Below are 20,208 nucleotides of genomic sequence, written 5' to 3'. Positions count from 1 at the left end.
TTGCTGGCCACAGCCATAAAACCTGTCCTGATCTATTCCGTGATGATGGTGGAAAAAAAAATTCCTCAGGTTTTATTTTCCTGTTTAAAGATGAAGGAAAAAGAACTGCCAAAGTGGATGGAATTTAGTCCAACTGATGTAACGCCTGGATTAGCAATGCAAAATGCAAATTTCCTCCAAGTGCAGGAATAGCGACCATGCATAGCCAAGGCCACCACGAAGACACTACAGCCTCATATGGGCAAGGGACAGCTTGAGTAACCCCAGCCTTCAAGCCTGCCACTGGGTGGATTACTGTCACTGCTTACCGTGCATTTTCAAGTCAGTTATTGCAGTCACCCAACAACGTTATGTCCTGCCAAGAAGCTACGGATCCACACTAAACATGCTGGTGAGATAAGAAAGCTCCACTTTGCAGAGGACTTGCTGGCTTCTCAGAATCACCTAATGCAGGTTGGGAACTGGGCAACGCTGTAACTTAGAAGAGGTACAATGGAGAAGCACAAGCAACAATCAGGTAACAATAGAAATGAGTTTTATTTTGTAAAAAGTTATAAAATGAATATTGTACAAAAATAAAGTCTGTAGAGAACTTTGGTTGGTTAACACAAATGACTGAGACATATAATTGCAGGTGAAGTAAAAAAATCCAGATAAGCACACTCCTGTCTTCAGTAAGGTCTGAAAACTAAAAAAAAACCCAAAAAACCAACAACCTAAAAAAAAAACAAAACAAAAAACAATACCCTAAAAAAATTTAAAAAAAAAATCACAAACTTTACCCTTTTGTATTTTGAACATAGAGATTTGCTTTGGTTGCAGCCTCTTCAAGCTGCACAGAAAATGCTTTGAGGCAAGTTTTGTTTTCAGCAACTGGGGCCAGGGAAAGGACACCTCTGAGCGCTGTCACTCGTCAGCTGCACAGCAGCGCAGCTGACCCTCAGCTTGGCAGGCTTTTAGTACCCACATTATGCCAGTGCTGGTGGTGTCACCACCCCTGAGCAGCGTGGAGGGTAAGGTGTCTCCCTGGCAGTGTGAGAACAGACCCTGCGGGTGGTTCTCTGGGGCCAGCCTCCATCCGCCCAGGAAAGCAGCGGAAGTCAGAGATGAATTATATGCCATATACCTGGTGCATCTTTCTATGCCTGTTCTGGACTTTTTTGACCTCTAGACCCTTCCTTAGTGGTGCCCCAAGGGGCCCGGGGCAAAATGAGTATGGAGAGCCATTGCATACTTGAGATAAATGGTTGGACCATCTTTTTCAGTAGGAATTTTTTTTTCATGTTGTTTTTGTGGGAGTTGATGCTTCACCGGTTGTCAGGTATGTCTAGTGACCTGTACTCCTGCTCCTTTGCAAAAAATGTCTCCAGAACGAGAGCTTGCATTAGCGGTCACGTGTGAACACCTTTGCTGCACCACCTCCCTCGTCCTAAGGAAACTCGGACTGTTTGGCTGCATGGGTACAATCCTGTAATGTTTCAGCAAATTATACAAAACACTCTGGTTATTTAACACAACTGTTTACTTGCAGACTATATTAAATCCAGGGCTAACTAGTAAGAGGAACTTAACCTCTTCTATATGGAAATATGGAAGGAAAAGCTTAAATAAATATAACAAGAAATTATAAGGCTAAATGTGATTATTTTCCATTTGTCAATAGTTATATGAGGTCAGTTGGCATAAAGTGTGAGAAAAAAATGTGGCTACATTTAAAATATGACTAAAATTAGTTTTTCTAACAAATTGCTAATGTCGAGCCAAGTTCTGCGACCCTCACTCGTCCAGAGCCATTGCTGCTCCTGCACATGTTTGACTGCAGAAATTTGCTAAAGGATTATTGAATAGGAAGAAGGGCTGCAGGCTTTGGCACTACCTTTTGTGAACATAATCAAGATTTTGTTTAAAGGAAAAAAAAGGTAAAGTAAGTGATTTTTTGCATTCAAGTTAACACTTTCAATCAAAAGCATGGACCGTTGTTCCCAACGTCTTTGTCTCTCTATATCCCCAAGTGCCATCTACTTTGGCACCTTTGAAAGACACTTTAATAAATAAGGAGACTCATTACTGAACTGTAATAAATAACAATAACTTAATTGCAATAAATATCTTCTGTATATTTATGTCTCTGAAGGGATGCATTGCATCAAGTAGTCTCTGCTCACTCACAATGACCAAATAGAAATGTAGTTACGCAAGTGACTTTAGTCCTTTGTAAACCTAAAGAAACGCATTTTGTGTAGGCTGGGCTTGTTATTTCTCTTACTATACTAGGAAGAAGTGCTTAAAAACTCAACTTGTTTTCATAGGTAGCAGAAAAATGAAATCCTGCACTCAAGGAAGAAACACGAGATGGAAATAACCAAACTTAGCCACTAAGCAGAACTGTTTTGCTTTGTGAAAACTTGAGCCTGGTCTTTCTGACATTTGCCCAATATCATCTTACTTACAAGGTTAATCTTATTATAGCTTAGGAGTTGTCCTAAGCACTCAGGAACTGCCCTCCGATGAGCAGTAGCACAATGTGTCTTTCAGTAGAGCTGAGGGCACAGGGGATTAGTAAGGTACTCCTAACCTACTTCTTTGCTAAGCTTCTTGGTATAACTGCTATATCATGGCATAACTACAACACAGCGTGGTATGGTAGGGTTGTGTTTTTAAGCACGTTCCTCATGGATTGAGTCTCACTGATGGTGGACTGAGTCAAACAGGAAAGGTAGCGTGCACACCATCCATCCATCGGCATCTCCACCTGAGCTTTTATCTAAATCCCCATAGGATATCAAAAGTCTCCATCCTTCTACTCTGCTTCGTGTCCCCCCATTCCCAGGCTCTCATGGCTCCTCATTTTTTGTGTTCTTGGTCCTTTTTTCTCCACTCTGAGTAGACATTTCCCTGGGAACCTTGGTCCCTCTCTTTGCAGTGTAGTAGGAATGGAAAACTGGTGCCGTCTCTGGCAAGCAGCTGTCAGACGCATCCACACCTTTTTGCGGAATGTTTTTTCAGTATGTGGTAAACCAGGTTATCATCCAAAAAGGATAGGTCATCATCAAAGGCTGTGGGTCTGCAACAAGCTTGCCTCACTTTGTCAGTGACCAGTTTTTTCTTTTTGGTTAAGTTTTTTAAAATTTTGTCATAGGTGGTCTCAGCTGCATCACAAGATCCACTGCAATACCGGAAAATTAGCTCTTCTTTGGTTTCATATCCCAAATCCAAGTCAGTCACGTTTAAATGTATTTCTGTTAAGACACATCCTCGATTTTTGCCCTTTTGATTCCTCCTTCCTTTCTTGCTGGAATTCTCTATGTTTGTCGCTGCGTTTTGACGGTTTCTCTCCCGCCTAGAAAAAATCGGAGTCTGTTTATCTGGTGACCTCCTCAGTCTTTTAATAGTGGCTTGAATAAAGTCCACTACTTCATCAAACTGATCTGGATAATCCTCTGGCATATTAGCTGTTTGGGAAAGAGAGAAAAGACTTTGTCACACATCAATTGTTATAAAGTTTGTCTATTCATGGCTCAAAAATATTACATATAGGCAAGCTTTTCTGTCCATCACTTCAGAGCACATGCCCAGGACCCTCAGACAGCAGGGATTATTTGAGATGGTTTAGATCATCATGGAAACTCATTTGGGGAAAAATAAATGAGGTATGTTTGTATCTCTGCAGGTGTCTGCTGTTGCTTGGTAGCACTTCAGCACATCTTCCAATGTTGAATGAGCCCTCTTGAAACTGAGGGAAGGAAAAGCATGTCATGATATGATTATTAGTTAATAGGTAGATGAAACCGCTGTAGAGAGGTGACACAGATTCTTCCCAGCAAAGCATGAAAAGGAAGAGGTTTCTTTAAAGCAATTTTGTGATTATAATTGTTAATTGTTGTCTTTTCACACCAGCAGCAGTTAGTATTGCCAAAGCCACCCCTCAATAAGGTTGACATGACAGAAGGAGGAATTTCCTGGGGTACCAGGCTGAGATATTATTCCTGGCTGAATGCCTGGCTTTTTACTGCTACTGGAGGATAATTATTTTCAGAGCTTTTGAAAAATGTCTCATGTAAGTATTTTGTATCACAAAATGCGGATTAGGCTGAGTAGAAATAGATCAGAATAGAAGATTATGTTAATTTTCAAGGTAAATGTTATTAATACATTTTCTTTCTACAAAAAATTATTTTTAATTTATTTATTTTTTCGCCTGATAGATGTTCTATCAGTGATAAATTATTCATGTAAACCATATGATGAAGTCAATGAAATGTTTTGATACTAGCAGAATGAAACTCTTTAAGGAGGATTTTTTTTTTCTCATTCACTGTGCTGAAAATTAAGACTTGAAGACTTGCTTCCTTTGTAGTAAGACCTAAGAGAAAGCTTCTTTTTGTCTTTATAACTCCTAATAACCTAACACATAAAAGACCAGTATCACGCTGGCCCTGCACACAACAGAAGTCCATCTCTAGGACTCATACAAATATTGCAGGAACTGCAAACATGGAGAGAGGCAATATCCAATGCAGTGCACCTGGCTAGGGCCCGGTACTTTCACTAAGCCATGAAGGCTCCCACCAAGTGGTGGTTCCTACTGAGGTAGGAACAGCTCCTTAGGCAAAGGCTCAGCAGCACATTTCCCTAATGAGCACCGTAAACAAGAGCCCTGATGGATGACCAGACAACACATGTACCCAGCTCACACGTGGTGGCATGGACTCTGTTAGCAGGAGACAGGAGGCTGCCTCCCATTGTCTAGCAAAGGTGCACCTTCATCTTGTCAGTAGAAGCACCAAATACAGAGGCAGCAGGATCTTAACTCAGTGCAAAAACCTGCTGAAATAGAGTGCATCTGCATGTAAGGAGGAACATGGACCACTGCCTGAAGCAGCCACGCCCCAGAGGCCTCCCACTAAAGCGAAACACTGACAGATCAGAAGTATACAGTTTTTCATAGTGATGCCTTAAGCCCCTAACGTTTTTTTATTTTTCTAATATTGGTAAGCCTTATAAGTTTTATAAGTAGATTTTAAAAGCAGCGACCCTTCATCCCTTGTCCCTTTCCCTCTAGCACCCTTAGTTTACACATTCCTTAACCCTCTCACCCCATTCTATGCTCCCTATATCACTCCTACCCCCGAATCCAGTAGAAATGTTTAGTCTTTTGTCAAGGCAAGGCCCAGATTGTTTGGAGAATGCTTGTATCTTGGCCTAAATCACAGAACACGGTCAAAAACTGGGTGACTATGTACCCTTTGTGCTCTGATGAAGATGGGATGAACAGGTGGTCCCAAAATACACCCCAGACCCATTTTCAGGGGGTGGACCCGGGGCGGTCCAGAGTAAAGGCCACAGGGTGGACACATTTGGGATTGGAGGGATGGTGTTATAAAATGTAACATCTCAGGAACGGCTTACGCGTCTTGTAACATCTTTGCCTTGGCATAATAAACCCTTTCTTATCTCACCCCTAATTAACTGCTCCAGAGATTTTTTCAGCACTTAACTCCCACGGCAACAATGGGTGGATCCAGCAAAATAGTTTAGAATGGTGATAATGAAGACTGGAAATCTTATAACTTCACATAATGAGGATGACACAAGGGAAGTGGGATGCTATAAACTGTAGAGTTCGGAACTGAAAAAAGTGAATTATACTTTGTTTTACAGATATCCATGCTAAAGACAACAATCTCACAGATCAGTGGCTGTCCAAAGACATGAAGGAGGGATGGCTGCTATCTATACAGCTATGTGAAACTTGAACAAGGCAGGGCCCTGCACCCAGCCCCATATTCCTGCGGCACCAGTGGTAAGTGCAACCTTCTCGCACTCCTCTGTCATTGTTTCTGTAGCAGTGACCAAGATATCCACTGTGAGCCATACCTACTGGGGGAGGTTACTTGGATGGATGTGTCCATTGGATGCACCACTCAGCTCTGTTGCAGAACAGGCTGGTCTGCCTACACCATATGAATATTGCCCTGCTGAGCAAGATCCATGTCAAGGTGATACGTGAGCTAGAAGGAGGGGAAGGCCTGTTGTTAGACTCAATCAAAAGAGATGACCAACATGGAGCTGACCTAACCCTCACTGCTGAAGTACAAGTTTGGCCCTGGCACAGATACAGATGGAGAGGAGTTGGCAGAAGGCACTTGTTGCTCTGGGACTGAGTAGTTTCTAGATTTCTTATCCAGAAACAAGGTTTCTTAGTTCATAACCCAATAAGGGAAGGACGTAACCCTGAGGAGATGGCTCTAGCTGTGCCATTCTCCTTTCTCACCTTCAATTTTCCCCTCTGACCCTACTGGGACATTCCCCCAGCCCACATCTCTGTCACATGTTCCCAGCCCAATCCTTGTAGCAACAGTAGGACACAATGACACCTTGGCTATGGAGAGTGAAACACAACAGTCAGGGAAGCATATGAACGAAATGCATGCAATGATCAACCATCAGGAAGGGGACAGGAGAACTTCACAGGGAAAACCAACCTATATGTGGAGGTTATTTTTTGCAGCCTTCAGCCTCATACTTATCTCAAGCTTGGTACACTGCTAGTGCAGTGAGGGGAGTAAGTGTCCCTCACCTAAGAAGGGAGAAACGAAACTGTGGATTCCCTGAAGAGACAACAATCCAACTAGGCACACCTCATTTAAACTGCTTTCAATTCAGATGCAAAAATACCACCTACCCCTGTGAGAGTGCTACATGCAGAAGTCTCCTTTGGCTAAATACTAATCTGACAGCTATAGGATTCAAGCACTGTCCTGCCCAAGCCAATCCAAGTATACACTGGGGTGTGGTAGATAAGAGGAGGAAAAGCCCATGTGGAAAAGCCATGTGTCCCTGCTAAAAGCCCACACTGACATCTATCCTGGTGATCACTGCCCCAGCTGCACCAAGGGATTTAATGCTACCAAGGGAGAGTATTTTGTGCGGTAAGTGACATGACATTTCAGGTGGAGGAATCACACCACAGAAGAACCCCATGCCATGCTGCTAATGCAGGCATGGGGTGTCAACACTGCAGAAGATGGGAGCAGTAAGGCAAAAAGTAGACCAAGTAAGCAATCCAACAGTGTATCCAGCTAGAAGAACCCAACCTACACGCATGGGCTAGATGCACCCAGAAAATGGGGTCATTGGCAGCATGACTGACTCTGCTAATCTTATTGAGGCTCTAACACAAACCATGCAAGAACTATTCCAAGCTGTGTCTGATGGAGCTGGGTATCCCTGCTCAGCTCATCCCTTGTTGCAACGCCAGGAGATACCTGGGAAACTCACTGGGAAGAATGCCAGCACTATGAGTAAGATGAATTCAAATTTTCTGCCTCCAGGGTGGACTTTCCTTTTAGCCCAGGGAATTGGAAATTATCCCCTACAGATATTCAAATCTATCAATAGGACTCCTGCAGTGATCCCCAGTATTTGGAGATTATATCACCAGAGGAGACAAAAGGCATGATAGTAGGGTGATAAAAGGTGATATAAGAAAACTGGTGGGAACAGTGAGCACAGAGCTCCCCTTGAGAAAATGTGCTGGTCCTTGTCAGAGTCTGCCCACCTACAACATGTGCTGTTACAGGTTATATGGATACACTACATCAACACAATGGTAGCTGCATTATTGGTCTACTCAGTGAGATTTAGCAGGTTTCTGTAAGCAACAACCCCCTCTGCCTGTGGAGCCCCAAACTAGTCCTGAACAGAGCAGTGATGCTCTTTTGGCAGCTTTACACTGCACTGACAAGGTACCCCAAACTTGCTTCTATGATTTAGCACTGTCTTAGGAACACCTCCAACCCCTGCAATCAACTGATTTTCTGCTGCTTAGTGAATCAGTGTAATCAGTGTGACTACAAACACTCTCTAGAAGCAGGTCAAAGGGGTCTGGAGGAAACTTTGACAACCAGGAGTGAAAAGAAACTTGCCTTAGTCCTATGCCTAGCTGCTAGTCCTGACTCAGTAGGGATAGTCAGCTGTCCAATAACTATGAGAGTGAAGTCTTAGAACCTTCTAAAATGCTGCAAAAACCTGCTGAAATAGGACCTGGAGCAATCAAGTGGAAACACCAGCACTGACACCAGGTGTGATGGGTTGAAACAAGGCAGTAGAGATAAGTGCTAAGGAAGCTACCACCAGACATCACACATGAATAAGCAATAACCACTGACCAATGACTAAACAGTACAAAAGGCTAATGGACAGAAGGGAAGGTGGAGAAGGCTGGCAGCAGGACCTCCTCATGCTGATGGGCACTTGCTAGATGTGCTCCAGGGATGCTGAGGCCTCTCAGCACCACAGACACTACATGCTGAGCACTTGTTTGGTCTCTGCACTGTGGTAAGTGCTGATGGGAGCAATGGGGGTGCTGGGACAAATTCTGTGGCCAGGGAACATCACTGCACTCATAAGGCTATCTTGGCATAATAACCTGAATAAAGCCACTCCATTGAGGAATATTTTGTTACTCCTCTGTCTGCAATATTGTTTAGAAAATGTTTATAGTCTCACAACAGCTTTGCTTCTCTCATACCGCATGGACTGCGCTGACTTGACTGTACAGCAAACAGAGCTTTCTGTGGGGATTTCACACCCCTAGGAGAAGCAGATACACAGTTTGCATGTGTATGTATGTGTGTTGCATTTACACATACACACACACACACACATACACCTAATTATACACACACATTTTTTCAAAACAAACTGGTTTACTGACAACACTTGCCTTCTGGTGGAAAAGCTGAGAAAACAAACACGTGACAGATGCCTGTCACGTTGTGCAACATGCCAGAAGAAGATGCTCAGATATTATGGAATAAGTGCAGTAAAGATCTCTGAGTAGTAGTCCCTGGTCCTAGGCTCCAGGGTGTGAAGGAATTAGAATTTAAAAATCAAAAGTCACCTATGACAGGACAGGATGGAAGGGGGCAGTACAGGATCAGACGGGATGGTACAGGATGGGATGGGACAAGATGGGATAGCCCAGAGCAGCATCTGCTCCATACAAATTTGCAAAACTTGTCTCATACATATGATGCACCTCAAGGCAGGTGTTTCCCAAAGGAAAGGAATGTATGTCCTGGAAATGTGAAATCCTGCCTCAGGGAACACATGGCCTCTCTGTGTCCCCACTGGGGCAGTGTGACAGGCTGAGCTCCCCATTTAAACTATTGATGGCAGTTCATGTGCCAGTCTGCCTCTGGGCACCTTCTCTGTATCCCATATCAAGCTGAAACGGGACTCTTGATCTGTGAGGAGTTTCTCCCATGACCAGAAAAATTAATAAAACAGCAAGGAGTGAAAAGTCACAAGACAGATATACATGGAAATCCAGTAGAGTGATCAGGCTGGGGACAGAGCTGGTGAGTACCAGATGTCAAGAATATCAGGAGTCAAAAAGAGAAGAAATAAGGCTCATTTAAAATACTAATTTAAAAACAATAAAAAATGAAACATAAGAACAACCAACACAAGAATATGTGCATCTTTTCCTTGCTGCTTGCAAGCTGTTTGCTTGCTTTCTGAACATTTAGGGCACAGTCAGATCATAGACCAGTCTCCCAGGTTAGGAACATCCCTCTGCAATACAAACTGAAATTCTCACCTCACTGATGCTCTCTGGAACCTGAAGTTTTGATCTGCCCATCCCCAACACAGTCACTGTTCCCTGGGCACAGGAAGAGCTGGCAGCATGCATGAGTGCACGATCCTGAAGCCAAACAGCCATGGTACTCCCCACTAGCCTCTGCAGATAGCCATCCCAGCGTTCTGCTTTGGGCATGCAGAGAAATGTGACTTCCTCTGGGCATCTTCCCCTCTGCAACCCCCCAGCGCCTGCCTTCGCATTTTCAGTTAATTAAAGACATAATGTGACGGCAGGACTGGGATCTGATCCCTGGGCTTTTTAGGAGACTAAATTATACAGTGCTCTGATAGACTTCTACATAAAACAGGTTGAAATGAATATCCAAACCAAACTCATCCTGTTCTCGAAAAAACAGTCTCCATTAAGTAAAAATGGAAAATTTATTTCTGTCTGTTTAAATGTGATCACAATTACATCTTGTACAACTATTCCTTTGATTTCACTATCAAGCCAAATAGTCCCCCACACGCAGTTGCATAACCCAGCATGGTAGAGCAAGCAACCCTCTGCCTCTACTTGACCACAAATTGATTTCAGTGGGAACAGATGGATCTTCAGTTTCTGAGAAAAAGAATCTAGTTACTCATTTTGGTGCTTGGTTATGGATTTAAAAGACTAACTACAGTCTCTTCTGACCATGCTGTCTCTTATGGTCAAGAAAAGCTTAAATCCTATAAGTTGCAAAATAATAATTTAAATAGGTGGATTTTCCTTTTTTGTTGTTGTTTTTAATCTCATAAAACTCTCATTCAATTTTAATTAATTTCAGCTCTCATGATCTCATTTTAAGTTATTTAAAACCGTGCATTATAGAATAGCTTTCCATACGGATCTCAGGAAAATATAACCACATCAATGCCACATCATTTGGCACTTTGCATCTCCTGAGTTATAGTGGTGTAATAGAAGTCAAAAAGGTATACAAACATGATAAAATTTTTCTTTTAGATTGTAGCTTTTATGCATGCATTTATGGCAGTGTATAGCTACCACACCAAAACATCAGACTAAACATTGAATTAAATTACAAGGATATTTAACTAAAGCACAGTCGTTCAATTAGAGAAGTTCAAACAACAGCATTCAGACTCTAAAGTACTGTTTCAAAGTTCCAGGGGTTTAATCCGGCTCATTACAATGGTAAGCAATATTTAGAAAATTCAGATCCAGATCTGCACTAGGATCAAATGGCCCTTTTTCAAAAGCAGTTCTAGTACTTTAATCTGGGACCTTCGTTAATTCCTTTCTTCCCTGGTTATTTTTTAAGTTTCCTCCAATGTTACATTCACAAAGACATTTCCTCTTAGGCCATTTGCTACCAGGAAGTAGTTAACTAGTGTGTTTCCAACAGTCAGTGCAGTGAATCATTCTCATTTTTTTGTTGCTTATGAAGACTACTTTGTTATATCATTTATTCAAAATTATTTTTGCATTTAGCTTGCTTTCTAGTACTGTTTTCAGGTACTTACTATAGTGGACATGGCCTGTCTGAACACGGAATCTCTCTATCTCACACCACAAGGACGTACTTTAGGAGAGATTTGGAGTAACCTGTTTGTGGAAGTGCAACCTTAGCCAAGTTAAAATTACTAATGTGATGATCATTCTGCTTTGCAAAGTAAAAGAACAACTGTGGTGGGGATAAACCATTTATTTTATTGAAAATTAAATATTTTTCATAAAAAATCCAAAGCCTATTATATGCAGGCATCAAAGCAAAGGTAGGTGTAGAAAATAGTTATACTGAAAGATTTCCAGTATGTAAACAATTAAATTAAAATATTACCTCTGAGGCACGACTTTGCTTTCATGCCTTGCATGAAAGTCCATGGGGCTAAGAGTGAAATGGAAACCAGGTGGTTGTATCCATTAGGAAACAGAGCATCAAACACAGCAGGGTCAGCTCATCTTTAAATGTTTAATACAGCTCTATATCACTACCTCACTCCCAGCCCACACAGCTCCCATGCTGCATTCTCTTCTCAGACTCAGAGAGCCCTTAGAAATGGAGCCTCACTGGTGTCACTTGTCTCTCATCAAGGCAGAGTGCTAAGTAACCTGGTGGATGACTCCAGGGACACTCATGCCACTTAGGTACGATGAGGTAGAATCCACCTTTCTGATGTGCTTGCCCCTGATGGAGCAGTCAAGTTTTGTGTTAGCAGCTCACTAATTAACCCTGCTGCTTCCCAACTGTTGGTCATAATGACAAATCCACAGAGTCCTTTGCATTGTCAAAAAAAAAAAAGTATTCTAATATATATTTTATATCTTAATGTTTTATTTGTACGTATCTCAGATAAATATTTTTGATCTTTTCTCTTTCTTCTCTTTGTAATCAGGACTCAATTTCCAAGAACCACTGAAATCATTCCTTTGGTTCGCTTTACCATACTACTTGATCAGAAACTTCAGCTGGTTTTGTAAAAATGACGGCTTTGCAGTGTCAACCACTATCAGCACTAATGTGTCAGTGGCCTATTTAGATGACTGATGATCCTGAATGTGGCTATGCTGCAGTATTTTGTATTTGTTCTTTATTTCTTGTCATTAGCTGATTACCTCAGAAATATGAGAATCCACAATGAATGTAGATATGTAGGGTTTGGCCTTATATACTACAAGTTTTATGTTGCAGTTTCTTGATAGTGTGTGTGGAGAATGAAGACTGGGTATTTGCACTAGAAATCCACTTCTGAAGATCTGAGGTTGTAGGGGGTGGGACTCAATGACCTAAACGGCTTCTTGAAGCCTCTGTAACTTTAAATATTTTAAAACTTTGTGCAGTCCTAATCAGGAACAGTATAATTAACAAAGACATTACAACCTATCAATCTGAGGATCTTCTGCTAGCCCATCTGCCCCCATCGAATTCAGTAATAGTCTGATGAATACTTCACACAGGTGAGTTCTTTAGCCTTTCATGGAAGCTTTTGAAGCTCTTTATCTGCAGACCCTAAACATGGGGGTTTCCAAAGTATACTAAAGAGGCTTACGAAAGATGACCAAGAAAAGCATGTTCAGGTATGTTATCTATCAATAAACACCTGCATAATGTCTAAAAGGATCCACACTTTCACTGGTAAATTTTTGAGGTCCCTAACTTAAAAAGCATCAAAGAAATAAAACTTGCAACAAAGGATAACTCAAATTGAGAATAAAATCATACTATCTTGTATTTCAATAGTTCCCTCCTTAAGCTGCAGAATACTCTTCACCTTAGTATATTCAATATTTATACCTGAGACTGCAGAGAAATTTGTTTCTGTGGCTACATGCCTCTGAATTTAACCAGACCCATCCTGTTCTTTCTTTTTCTAGGATTTTGCCCATGAACAGACAAACTTGAGTACTTGAGATTTCTATATGCCAAGATAACTTGGGCATCCCCACGCAAGCAAACTTCACTATATATATGCTGGCTTGGGGACAGGGGCCTGACACTGGCTGGATGCACCAGCTATGCTGGATGCACCAGCTGTGCTGGACACACAGAGATCAAATGACATGTGTGGCACCTGCTCGGTGTGGCTGATACCTCCCCGATGCATTGGATTTACCGTGCATGGACAGGTTACCTCTGTAGCTTCTGGGTGTCTTAGGCTAAAGCACATATGCCACACCATAGGTGTGTTGAGCAGGAAAGCCTGGACAGAAACATGAGAGTTGTAGTTCATAACACTGAATGCGCCTAATAAATATTTTAGGGAAGGAGAGTCCATTCAGTTGGAAGCATAATTTAATTCTGGTTTTGCTTTAAAGAGCCCTACAATATTACTGTTTATTCTAGATACTTTCCATATTAGTTGACAAAGTTGCAGCTAAGCGCAGTAACTTAACATTAAATCCCCTTAGCAGGGGCAGGAAGAATTTTTAACAGAGGTATAACACACATATACCATGGCAGGTATATACCAAAGGAGCTCCAACAACGAATGACCATTCAGTGGCCTTAGAGTAACTTAGATGTTATGATGCAAAACCCCCACCTTTTCCTCCTATCAGGAGTCTTTTCCCTATTAGGAGAGAAAAGCCCATGGTGAGTTTTGACATGTAATTCTACATATTTACCACTAGCTCTCAGTAAAGATGCTCACTTGATCAAGAGACTAGGTATCATATTGCAGATCTTTGGACACTCCAGTCCTCACATATGTGTTGATTGTGTCCATACAGCATCAAACAGCTACAAAATGTATTTGACTGTGTATAAGTCAAACGAGTGTTTGGCTCCCTCTGCACTGTCATGCTTCTGAAGCTGCTGACTTAGTATTTAGTTTATAATAATTTGGTTTATATTTGTTCTGTTTGTAGTTGGTATTTAAGCTAATTGTGTCCTTCCCCCAGCAGATTGTAGCATAAGGGAAACAAAGAAATAGTTACAAACTCTACAGCTACTCATTTTTTGGTTTTGTGAGAAATAAGCTGTCCTATGAACATTGGAGCCAAAACACCTAAGAATACTGGATTCATCTTCAATGCACTGCATTTATGGAGGCTTCTACCACTCCAGCCTCCAGCCCACTTAAAAATGCAGAAGACTGCAGTTGCAGTCCTCTGCCATCTCTAATTACTGTCTTAAACAGCAAAGGTCAGCACATTACACCTGATCAGCCCAGGAGGTTAGGACCCTGCCTGGAGCCTGGAACGAAGGAAGGTTTCAAGCTAATCTGAAAGGGATGGGGTAATATCAGGTGACCTCAAAGCACTTTTCAGAGAAAGCAATCTTATCAAATGAGAACACAAAAAGGTGTCAAGGGCCTGGGAACCAGATCTGTGCTCCAGCAAGTTGTTTGGCCTGCCCTTTGGAGAGGGACTTTATCTCACAATCCTACTGATTCGAGTGGTGTGTGGGAGACTCAAACTCTTTGGAATAAGACAAGTGCACACCTTGAAACAAAATGCTCCCCTCAATCTACACAGGGGACAGTTTTAGGGAACAGCAGTGCACCTCTCTTTGAATGCAGGCAGCATCCAGTCCTGCTCAGTGCCCACACTCTGCCCTGTGCATATTGAGACAACATGGGTCATGATGGTGCTCCCACCATTTTGTGAGCTGCCTCCCGCAAAAGCCTTCAGCAAAGCAGAAGTATCCACATACCAACAGTATCCACAGAGATACCAATACATGATAGGTTCACCAGCAGACAGTTGGGGTGCTGCAAGCAACTCTCTGTACTTGTGGTTCATTGCCTGGTGCTTGTAAGAGAAACCTCGAAGTGGAGAGGGAAGTCTGCATGGTGTAGACATTGACTCCCCTTGTGTACATCATTATATGCCCTTCATATGCTGAAGGGCTCATGCCACCAAATCGTAAGTGGAGAGAAACAAATATGTCAAAGACACTGACAGGGGTGACTTGAACAAAGTGCTGCTGCTGCAGGAAGGCAGCAATGGGCCTGGGTAGGATCAGCCTCGCAGGCTGTTTGAAGACCGCTCTCCAGACACCACACACTTTCAAATCAACTAAAACCAGCATAAAAGTGGATCAAAGTATTTCAGTTCTCTCTTACAGCTACCTTTTTTTGCAGGTCTCCCCTGACTCATCCAACTTCGCAACCCCAGGTGAGAGAAGAATTTCTGAGTTTTGGGCATGAGTGCTGTGTAAATTGCTGCCATGCAAAGACCACAGGAATTCCCTAGGTTTTCCTCAATTTCTGAGTGCTCTGTGAAGAACAGCACTCCTTCCTTTTCCCTTGTAGCCAGGCCCATCTATTTGTGATCTGCAGGGTTAAGAGGTTGAGACCAAACTATCACCCCTTTTTCAAATTACTGTCCTGGGTAATAACCTGTGACCCAGCTCTGCTTGGCAAAGCCTATGTTTGTACCCGGGAAACAGAGATACCTAGAAGAGGCTGTACATTGATACTACCATAATTGCAGTAAAACAGATTGTCTTTCCTCCTGCTTCTTGTTTACTGAATCTGCAGGAAAAACAAAACCAGAAACAATGAGAAGTTGTGGATGCTAGGAACAGACAGGATCTCTACTGCCTGTCCCCTTGAGCTGCTGCAGAGAAACCAGCTCACTAGGAACCATATACCCAGAAAATAGTTTCAAGATAAAAGCAAGCATTGTACTAATACTATCACTCTGGAAAAATGAAGCATTAATGCCCTCCCACCTTGAAGCTTCTGCCAGAGCTACAAACTCACTGATACTGCTTTCCCCCTAATGCCCTTCTTGTCACCAGCACTGCTGCAAGCCTATGCAGAGGGGAAAAGCACAGTGGCCTGAAAAGCTGATCACTGCCTTTTGTAGGACAGCACTTATCCAGCACACTGCTCACCATGGAGAAGAAGATCACCATGTGTGATAGCACCATGATCCAGGCAAGCTGGAGCCCTGGAAGGAAACACTTTTGGCCAACCTCCCCGTGTGGAGGGGCTGAAAGGACGTCAGGGGCTGCCAGTTTGTGAGCAGCAGGAGCCCAGGCTGTGATATGTAGAGGCGGCAGCCTAGGCAAGATTCCAGCAAGGGGGAAACACTAGCAAGAAAAGGAAAGAGAGAAGACTAAATGGGGAAGGACATAGATGTGTGTCTGTGGAAGAGGAGATAGGTGTTTGCAAGGGGTCGAAGTGAAGTCATGACACATGATTCCACGCTTGGTGCCTCCATGCTGCGTTAGCATGGCTGCTCCCAGAAAAAAAAACAGAGCTGGGATGCCCATTGTTGGAGCTGCAGCAGGCACAGGGAAAGAAGATGCCTCCAGATAAGGAGATGGAAATGTATCCCAATTACTGGATACTGTCTGGATCCTGTAACGGGCTAAACAGAGAGGGCTGAGCAAGGGCAAAAGAAGCAACCTCGAAGCTGTGCCTTTGCTAAGTGAATGTCTCCAGTATTCATGTGAGTATTTTGCTACTTCTTACTGAGTCATATTAACTCTCTCTTTAAAAAGCCATCAGAGTTAGCATAATGTTCACATACCGGTGCGAAAATCCTATACCTGCTATTGTAAGAGACCTATTATTAGCGAGGCATTATTATCTGTCATGTGGATTGCAAACTGCCTTACTGTGAGCTAGTTCATGTGGATTGCTCTGCATCAAGCTCCTAACCCTGCCACAGCTACTCTTCTGTAAATTTCCACGCGGACACACTAATTTCGAGATCAGAATCCAAGGAGGATTTAATGAAGCTCAGCAGCACTCCAGGATGTGTACAGGGCCTCCCACCACGGAGCCCAACCTCCAGCAGGACTTGCGCCCGCTACAGGCAGTGAATAATAGCACTGGCAGGTCAGACCAGGGAGAGGAGGCTGAGGCAGTGGAGAAACAGTTTCAGTGCCTGCGCTGCGAAGTGTATGATCCTTCTCTCGGCTCCTCTACATACAATAAGCTTTCCCACCTAACCATGTTTTTCAGCCAAAGGGATCTTAAGACTGTCAGGAAGGTAGAGCTGGAGTGGGCGGGGGGCATTGACATTGAAATTGCCAACTCCCAGCTTTGGAGAATGACTTGGTTTGGAGCTGCTGGAACAAGACCAAAGCCAGTGACACTGCGCAGGAGAGAAATAGTGGCAGAAAGTGTGGGGAACCTTTCCTCACCCTGATGCCTGAACAAAGGGAAGCAGGTTTAGCAAGACAGACAGCAGTTGCTACAAAGGGGAATGTTTCTTACAGTCACTGTGCACAGCATAGGAAGGCAGCAGGCTGATGGGGGAGAGATCATCTTCAGGTCCCTCTATCACTGAAGGGGACCCCTTGGGAGGCGTCTTACCGGTGGGCAGGGGCAAGGTGGAGACCGTGTTGAGCAGCACCACACAGACAGCCACAACATCCCATAACTTCATCTTAGATCTCCTTCCAACACGGGCCCCTGGCAGAAAGGAGAAACAGGGTTAGCTTCTAGCTGCTGTGCTCCCCCAGTTCTGCTCACACCCTGCCAGTCCTGAGACAAAGCTGAGCAATCCTGCACTCCAGGATCAGACTGGTCCACCTGGGTCAGGCCTGATGACAGAGTAGGGGAAAAACCTGTTACCAGCTCAGCCTCCCATAGCAAGTGATGGGCTCTCCCCAGCGAGTGAGTGATATGGGAAAGGGAGGCACAGGATAGCCTCCAATTCCTCTATGCCCAAGAGAGCTGTATTGGGGCATATGGGCAGGCAAGCCCCAGGAGTCTGTTTGTAGGGACGTAGGAGTGTGATCATGGCCCTGCTCTGGCTGGCAGGCAGGTCACCTTGTGCTTTTCCAGCACTCGGGTGGTGTCAGGGCACCTATTCCTTGGCTGGACCAGGAAGGACCAGGCTGATCTGGGGTGCTGGGCTGTGCAGATTTAATGTGCTACAGGCAAATCTTCATTTCCCTTTATCTCAGTTCTGCTTCTCCTCTCCTCACCTTTTTTGTTTCCCCCTTTCTCTTTCTTTTCCTCTTTCTTCTTCCCAGCTCTTCTCTTTCCCCTTTCCTTTCCCCTATTCAGTCCTCTCCTCTTCATTTTTTACTCTCCTTTTCTTCTTTCTTTCTTCTTCACTTGTCCCCTTTTTATCCTTATCCTTTTCCTTTTCCCCATTATTTCTCCTTTCCCTATCATATTCCTCTTTTCTTCCTGTTTCCCTTTCCTTCAAGATTTTCTTTTAAATTCCCTTTTCCCCTTCCTCTTTTGTTCTCTCTTTCTTTCTCTCTCTCTCTCCCTTTCTCTCTCTCTCTCTTTCCCTCTCTCTCTCTTTTCTTCTCTCTCTCTCTCCCTTTTTCTCCCTCTCTCTCACTCTCTCTCCCTCTCTCCCTCCCTCTCTTTCCCTCTCTCTCTCTCTCCCTCTTTCCCTCTCCCTCTCTCCCCCTCTCTTTCCTCTCTCTCTCTCTCTCTCTCCCTCTCTTTCCCCCTCTCTCTCTCCCCCTCTATTTCCCTCTCTCTCTCTCTTTCTTTCCCCCTCTCTCTCCCCCCCTTTCTCTCTTTTTCACTCTTTCTCTTTCTTTCTCTCTTTTTCTCTTTCTTTCTCTCTCTCTTTCTCTCTCTCTCTCTTTCTTTCCAATCCTCTTTCTCTTCCCTTCTCCTTTCCCTTTCGTTCTCTCCCTTCCCTTGTCCCTTTTTCTTCTCCTCGCTCCCCGACCGCCCTGCTCGCAGTCTGCCACGGCACGTACCCGCTGCCCAGGGGTGACAGCCGCGCTCAGCCCGGTTCGGCCTGGCCCGGGGGGCAGCACAGGGCAGTGTCCGGCCCGGGAGGCGCAGCGGGGGGACCCGCGGCCGTCCCGGTCCCGCTGCGGGGCTCGGGGCGCGACCGCTGCTCGGGGCGCGCTTTCCCCGCCGGCCGCTGCCTTCGCACCTCGCCGAAGGCAAGGGGGGGCTACGGGGCAGCCCTGTGTCCCCGGGGACAGTACCCGCCCGACCCACCCGCCCCTCCGCGCACTCCGCCTCGTTCTCACCTCTGAGCTGGTCTCGTCGGACCCGAGATGGACATTAACGCAGTGGAGTCGAGCGGCCGGACGGGCGATGCATGTGGGCAGGTCGGGGGTCCGACCGCCGGCACCCTCTTTGCACAAAGGAGGGGGGAAGGGGGAGAGACGTGTGGAGAAGGGGAGTGAGGTCGCAGGTCTGGATGGAAGCAGCGGGGAGCCGCCAGCACAGTCCCCGGCGGCCTCCCCCGCCGCCGCCGCAGGTGCTATGCCCGCGGCAGGAGCGGCGCCGCGGGGCTCTCTGCCCGCTCCGGCCCCGGGGCCGCGCTCAGCAGCGGCGGGAGCGGCCCGAGCCTCGGGGAGCGCCGCCTGGCAGCGGAAGCTGGCGCTGGGTGTTGCGCTTGGGACCCTGCCTGGAAATCTGAGAAAGACACTCCATCAACAACTGCGGGGAGTCAGATGAAGACATCAGCGCTCCTGTAATGCCAGCTGGTCCAGCACCGCGGGGAGCCGCGGACCGCTAGGACACTCACACAACGGCGGGAAAGGAAAAAAAAAAAAAAAAAAGAAAACCACGAGAAAAAACCCCACCCCAGCGGAGGAAGGAAGGGGAAAAAAAATTAAAAAAAAAAAAATCAAACCACCCCCCCGTCAGCCTGCTGTGAGAATCAGAGGCCGGCGCTGGGATTTGTAGAGCCGGTAGCAGCAACAGCGAGGCTTTCTCCTCCAGAGCGGGGTCTCGTCGCGGCGAAAGCTTACATCCAAGCGGGAGCGCGGCGGGAAGCCGGGCCGGTGTCGGGAGCGCCCGCTCCGGCTGGGCCTGGGCGCGCCCGGCTGCCTGGGCGCCGGCGGGGCTGGGCGGGGGCGCGGGGCTGGGCGAGGCGCGGGGGGCGCCGCACCCGCGGGCGGAGGGAGCGCGGAGCCGGACGTGCGGACGCGAGGGCTTTGCCAGGGCGACTCGGCGCCGCAGATGGATTTATAGGGCCCTTTGGCAGTGACGCGCCCTCCGCTGATTCGCTTTCAGACCCAAACACACGCTGGCCCCCCGCACCGGACCCCGCGGAGCCTCCAAATATCTCCCGGCTGAAGTCACCGGCCCGACATACCGTGGGCTGCGCGGCCGCCGGCGCAGCCCCGCGACACCCGCTTGGCCCCGCGGTGGCGGCGGGGCCGGGCCGGGGTAACCCAACACCGGGTCCCTCCCCAGCGCCGCTCGCCGCGCTCTCGC

The 20,208-nt window shown here is 45.5% G+C and overlaps 1 protein-coding gene across 3 annotated transcripts; it reads right to left on the bottom strand.

Moving 5' to 3' along the window:
• Window positions 1-518: 518 nt before the first annotated feature.
• Window positions 519-19,560, bottom strand: GDNF (glial cell derived neurotrophic factor). 3 transcript variants are annotated; one of them, XM_064642609.1, is made up of 3 exons: window positions 19,011-19,560; window positions 17,272-17,469; window positions 519-3,452 (listed from the first exon to the last, which is right to left on the bottom strand). In XM_064642609.1, the coding sequence occupies exons 2-3, from the start codon at window positions 17,441-17,443 to the stop codon at window positions 2,968-2,970; spliced, it is 657 nt and encodes a 218-aa protein (XP_064498679.1). In that variant the 5' UTR covers window positions 17,444-17,469; window positions 19,011-19,560; the 3' UTR covers window positions 519-2,967. The 3 variants fall into 3 exon arrangements, with proteins under 3 accessions (XP_064498679.1, XP_064498681.1, XP_064498680.1); XM_064642611.1 differs by having other exon boundaries at window positions 17,371-17,469; XM_064642610.1 differs by lacking the exon at window positions 19,011-19,560 and having other exon boundaries at window positions 17,272-18,289.
• Between the last annotated feature and the right edge of the window lie 648 nt (window positions 19,561-20,208).

This window comes from Pseudopipra pipra, chromosome Z (genome assembly GCF_036250125.1).
Source record: "Pseudopipra pipra isolate bDixPip1 chromosome Z, bDixPip1.hap1, whole genome shotgun sequence".
Lineage (NCBI taxonomy): Eukaryota > Metazoa > Chordata > Aves > Passeriformes > Pipridae > Pseudopipra > Pseudopipra pipra.
The sequence above is the reverse complement of the archived record's forward strand: the minus strand, read 5'-3'. Positions and strand labels throughout refer to the sequence as shown.

Excerpts from the sequence above, each read along its gene's own strand:
- GDNF (XM_064642609.1), bottom strand. The coding sequence starts at position 17,443 with ATGAAGTTATGGGATGTTGTGGCTGTCTGTGTGGTGCTGCTCAACACG. Across the intron at positions 3,453-17,271 it reads CTATGCTGTGCACAGTGACT|CTAATATGCCAGAGGATTAT; the intron begins GTAAGAAACATT and ends TTTCCCAAACAG.